Source organism: Helianthus annuus, chromosome 9 (genome assembly GCF_002127325.2).
Source record: "Helianthus annuus cultivar XRQ/B chromosome 9, HanXRQr2.0-SUNRISE, whole genome shotgun sequence".
Classification (NCBI taxonomy): Eukaryota; Viridiplantae; Streptophyta; class Magnoliopsida; order Asterales; family Asteraceae; genus Helianthus; species Helianthus annuus.
Genome location: NC_035441.2, coordinates 36,285,370 through 36,291,324, shown reverse-complemented (window position 1 = coordinate 36,291,324; position 5,955 = coordinate 36,285,370). Strand labels below are relative to the sequence as shown.

Genomic DNA, 5,955 nt, shown 5'->3' with positions numbered 1-5,955 from the left:
TGAAACAGTTGACTTTCGAAACCAAGAAAACTTCTTTGTGACTATAACTAATGTAACAAAATCTCTAATAGCAACTTAAGATATGTTGTTGCATTTTGGAAATAATGTCTCAAAAATTATCCTAGCAACATATTTATGAAAACAAGTATGAATAACGAATCGAACGAATAAACGAATATGATAAGATGATTATTTCCAGGTTCACACGATTTGGGGATTTTTTTTTGTTTAAATAATAAAACGATTTAAATAACTAAAATATAGAAACACAAATAATAAAATTTATATTTATATGTAATAGTAGAAATGTGACGAAGTTGTACCATGTCCACTAAAAAGATAATGCATGTATAGGGTTAGGTTCATTTGTGAACAACCCCTTTGATAGTGAACTGTGTGAACTAATCCTAGTCCTTGATTATCAACACACAAGTGTAAATCAATTGCCACGATTTAATGATGAAAATACACTAATGTATTTTACGATTTGATGATGTAAATCAATGGCCAAGGTTTGTTCACTTAGTTCACAATTACATTAGTGTTCACTCTAGAACCCCACCATATATAGGGTTATATATTTTTAATATATGAGATTAAATTTAGTGACAAAATATATGATAGTCCATAGCATTGTCTATGACAAACATATATACTTATACAATTTGTGTTAAAAATATACTTATGTCTTAAATGCTTTGCCTTAACCAAACATATATACTTAAAAACATGCAGTAACATAAACATGGAGTTGGAGTGGGTCTTCATGGGTAGGGTCGTATCAAAATTATTCTGGCTAGATATAGTTGTATATATAAATTGCTTTTTCTTTGTTGCGCACATGGAATAGAATGATTGTTACAATGATATATTGTATTTTATATATTTTGTGTTGCATTACTGTTTTGCAAGTATTCATATATATATTTGATTCATAAAATGAAACTTCAATGGTATACAGGTTCTAATTCAAAAAAGTCTGATGCCGAGACAGAAAAAGAAGTAGGCAGAGATGCTGTTGCAGAGGAACCAATCACGGGTGAAGAAGGCACAAATTCAATAGAAATAACGGTGAATCAAGGCACTGTTCCAATGGAAACAAAAACAGTTAAAGAAAACCTCATGTACGAGGGGTATCTGTTACGTAAAGATCTTATAACGGGGCAAGGGTCACGTGCACAATCTATTTTAGAAAGAGATGAACGCTTTCTAGGATTCGTAATGATGAATGATGGTAGCACGATCCTTCATCTTGCTGTTGAAGCAGGTCAAAATGATTTCGTTAAAAAATTGTTTTCTTCTCTAACTGACGAACAAGTACTTCAACAGAGAGAGAATGATGGAAGCACAGCGCTTCACATTGCTTCGATTGTTGGGAATAAACATGCAGCTGAGCTCTTGGTTAAAAAGAACAAGGAGTTGTTACGAATTAAAGACCATAAGGGTAAAGAACCATTGCATAAAGCATATGAACATATGCATCTTGATATCATTGGATATTTGTTGAACGCTGTTAATGATGATGCCAGTGCCGAGTTGCAGTCTTCTCCAACTGGCTCTGTTCACCCTGATGATGAAATCGGGGGTGGCCTTCTTGTTAATGCTATTTCGGCAAAACAATACACTAAGTAGGCAATAAATAACATACGTTGATTAGAATGGTGTCATTTTATTATTTATGCTTGCTGGTTTAGCAGTAGAGCTGGTGAAGAGGTTTCCTATGCTTGCTTCAAAAAAGGATGATGTACTGGTGGCTATCGCTAAAAGCTTTCCCAGTGAGCTAGACTATTGGGAAACACTTGTATATCCTCCTAGTATGTTTCTCATGTATTATAAACATTTTCATTTGTTAATTTTTTTTCTTTGGTTTTGACTTCTATTTTAAGGATTATTGATTATGGTTCTCTGTTTTAGATTTGAACAATATTTTCGAAGTATTGTCCAAGGCAGCGTCGGTGAGTCTTTTCTTTTTGCTGTGGCCTGTTTTCTCCCTAATCAATTCGGATGAATCATCAATTTATACTCTCCTATGTAGGTTGGTAATACTAACAGGTAAACATAAGTACATAACTCAAGAATTTATTGTAAAATGTATGTAGAGAAAAATGTCTTAGATAATCTTTTAATTTGTTCAAATTTCACATATAGTTTTTACCTTTTTAAAATTACAGCCTTAATCACTAACAGTTGTACATTTGTTTTTTAATAGTCCCTAACATTGATAGGGGTAAGTTTTTAGTGTTTAGTGGGTGTGAAATGTTCTAAATACCCTTAATAATAGAAAAAATAACTTAAACATGAAAATAAATATAATTAATGTTTATTTAATTAAGTTGAGCCCATTTCATTAATTTTTATTATAATAATAAGGATATTTAAGTCATTTCACACCCACTTAACACCAAAAGCTAACCACTATCCATGTTAGGGATCAAGGCTGTAATTTTATAAAGATGGAGACTATAGGTAAAATTTCACAAAAAGCACAAGAACTATCTTAACATATTTCTCATGTACGTATTTGAACTAAAAGTGTGTTGTATTTTTTCTCTAATAAACTATTTTGTGCTTATGCAGTACCAGCATGGCTTGCATCGTTCTTTTTATTAATATGGATCTTCGTATTGATCGTTTGTATCATAATTTTCTACCTTTATTCCCTTTGGTGGAAGGGCGCAAAGATACTATGTGAATACAGTCCTTGCCAATTTACTTCTTAAATTTATCTTCTTAGAGCAATTCACAATCTTCTCTAATTAATAATTTTCTGAATTTCAGTTGTACCCATCAAGCGAATAGATGAAAAAAGAAGGATCTAAACGAAGCCAAAGAAGTTTTACGCCTTGTCTGTATAGAAATAGGCAAGTTGCAGAACTCTGTTAGTGAACATTTTGCCCGACCAATTCTTGAGGCTGCATGTCAAAATGCTTATCAAGTTGTTAGTGAGATTCTAGATCATTCTTTAGGTAAAGCACTTCAAAGTACAGATAAAAATGGGCATGACATTATTCAGTTAGCAATAATAAACCGTTCGGAAAAAATCTACAATCTTATCTATGACTTTGGAGAACGTAAGAATGTTTATAGAACATGCAAAGATTCTTATGAAAACAATATTTTGCACTTGGCGGGAAAATTGGCGCCATCAAGTGTAGTGAATCGGAGAACAGGTGCAGCATTACAACTTCAACGAGAGCTTCAATGGTTTCAGGTACATAATAATTTAATTATCAATTAATCATACTTAACTTGCTATGTTATTTTCTAGCACAATAGCCAAGTTCTATTAATTTTACAGGAAGTGGCGAAATTTGTGTTTCCTTCATATATTACTAAAGAGAACATTGATAAGGAGACACCATATATGGTTTTCACAAGGGAACACAAGGAATTACTAAAGGAAGGAGAACAGTGGATGAAAACCACAGCGGAGTCATGTAGTATCACTGCTGCACTTATTGTCACAATTGTATTTGCAGCTGGAATTACCGTACCAGGTGGAAACAATCAAGAAAAGGGGACCCCGTTGTTTAAAAGTAAAGCTGCATTCATTATCCTTGCTATAGCAGATGCAATCTCGCTATTTGCATCCAGTACAGCACTACTAGTGTTTTTGTCTATCCTAACAACACGTTTTGCAGAAAAAGATTTTCTAGTCAGTTTGCCTAGGAGATTGTTTATTGGAATTTTCTCCTTAGTACTCTCTACAACAACCATGATGGTAGCATTCATTGCAACCTTATTCCTTGTCTTTAGTGATAACTAGTGGGAAACCCGCGCGTTGCGGCGGGGTTAACAATACAGGTCCGTTGGTAAAAAGGAGAATGTGTGCAGTTGGGTTGGGATGAATTGGCTTGGTTGACCGGGAATGGATTTTGTCTAAAAAATTATAGATAATAGTATTATAAACATATATTATAGATCTTGATTAGCTATTAAAATATAACTTTCGTAGAATATCTTACGCAATCTTCTTATAAAATACCCGTGGATAATATTTTTTTAAATGAACCCTTATTGAAAAACTCTCTAACCAATGTTCAAGCTATATACCATAAGGTCGAATTATCATAAGCTAATTTTGTATTATACTATACTAAACATGGTAGGCCCATACTTAATATATTACCTTTGTGTTTAAATCTGTTAAAGCAATTTAAACAAATCATTAAGAACCCTAACTCCCTTAAATCTTAGTTTACCCAATTCATTAAGTATCCTGTCTTACTATACCCAGTTTGTTGAGTATCCTTCCTTCTAACATGTTCAGTCTCTTATACAAGATGTTTCTAAACTTTTATAAATCATAACCTTCATAGACTTGAAGAAATTTCATTATGAATTATCAACTTTCATCAAAATCTCTACATTTGAAGATTAAGTTACAAAAATACTTATTTTTGGTTTCCAATTCAAACACCTTTGGTCCTTCAAATTTCCTTGTCATTTTCGTCCCAAGATTGCATTTACACTTGCAGCCTAAATGTTATGCTTAATCACATTTTGGTCTAAATTGGTAAAAAAGCTATTATAAACTCAAACCAATACATAAAAGTGAGTGTAAAATATAATACTATTCGAGCAAATTCAAGGGAAGGGAGAAGAGAACACACCCCAACCTTCTATCGCCGCCGTTGAGTAGCACGACCACCAAAGTCGTTGGTTTTCTATCTCTTTCGCAGCTTTTAAGAGTCGCCGCGCATTTCAGCGGAGTTGACAATACGCGACGGGATTAGCTAGGGTAGCCAAGAACCTACAAAGATGAGAATATGATTTGAGGAACCATACACACAATAGAACAATTATAAAAATATCCTTGTATATGTAATTAAATTCTTTTCATTTTTTAAAATCTAAAAGCTCCTATAATAGCTTTTTTCACATATTTAGGACCACAAATGATTATTGTGCAATACAATAATATCTAATATCTAGAAGTAACACTCTACCTTGGTAAGAGCAACATAAGGAAAATTAATCCCGATTAGGTATCCAACGATTATTCCCGCAGTTGCAGATATAATAAGTCTCGCACCGTCGCATTGCTTCTTCTTCACATGTCCGCTATATGAAAAAAGAAAAAAGAAGTAGATACTTAACATAGTATGATCCAATATACAGAAACAACCCAATAAGATTTGATCATATACTAACCCTCAATGCGTGTTTTTCATTTTGCGAAAGAAATCCCAATTTCAAAGGCGTAAGCAGTTGCATGAACTATTGTTACAGCAGGATTAATGGGAGCATGTTGGCTCATTCGTATCTGGAAATAAAAAGCTTTATTGTTGCAAGTTTTAGTACTAAATACTAAAATCAAACCCCAAAAAAGACAAAGACAACAAAGACTACAAACCTCATCTATATAACCAAAATGAATAAGCACCTACAAAATGGAAAAAAGATACATGCTCAATGGAATCAATGCTTAAACAGAGCTAACGAAGATTAGCAATACTGATATGTCATCTTTCTTATTTGTGTCTCATCTACATGGTAATCTGAACACATGACTTAACCACATAGATTATAATAGAAAACAACAAGATAGAACACAATTCCAATTTGAACTAAAAAGCTTATGCTTCCGAAATCAAAAATATTGAGTGATACCTATATAATCGCTTGCCTTCCCACATATTCAATAGTTATATAGGCATTTGAATGAATATATATTAAAGATATATATCATTCAAAAAAAATTAGCCTTACAACCGGGGACAGAAGTAGAAATTATAAGTCCTCATTATCATCTCATCATCAAAAGCCACATTTTATCTTTTGCAATCATGTTATGGATAATTTACCCTGAAAAAAAGAAGATACAACATTTTGTTAGTAGATTCCTAGTATATCGCACATAATCCGTCTCAAGAGAGTCGACTTCTGATCAACTCCACATATAATAAACAAACTTGCTAAAAACTGAAAAACTATAAGAAGAGTTAGTAAATC

At 32.8% G+C, this 5,955-nt stretch overlaps 2 protein-coding genes and 1 long non-coding RNA gene across 3 annotated transcripts; 2 read left to right on the top strand and 1 right to left on the bottom strand.

Annotated features, from left to right (window-relative positions):
- Positions 1-939: 939 nt before the first annotated feature.
- On the top strand, positions 940-1,632 carry LOC110875524. Its single transcript, XM_022123720.1, has one exon. It carries the CDS (start codon positions 940-942, stop codon positions 1,630-1,632), a length of 693 nt encoding a protein of 230 aa, XP_021979412.1.
- Positions 1,633-1,678: 46 nt separating this feature from the next.
- On the top strand, positions 1,679-3,766 carry LOC110875523. Its single transcript, XM_022123719.1, has 6 exons — positions 1,679-1,814; positions 1,915-1,955; positions 2,036-2,052; positions 2,578-2,630; positions 2,856-3,211; positions 3,299-3,766. Exons 1-6 carry the CDS (start codon positions 1,679-1,681, stop codon positions 3,764-3,766), a joined length of 1,071 nt encoding a protein of 356 aa, XP_021979411.1.
- A 616-nt stretch (positions 3,767-4,382) lies between these two features.
- LOC110874229 lies at positions 4,383-5,310 on the bottom strand. The gene is made up of 3 exons (XR_002555757.2): positions 5,155-5,310; positions 4,950-5,064; positions 4,383-4,753 (listed from the first exon to the last, which is right to left on the bottom strand). It is a non-coding gene; the product is annotated as an uncharacterized LOC110874229 (long non-coding RNA).
- Positions 5,311-5,955: the final 645 nt, after the last annotated feature.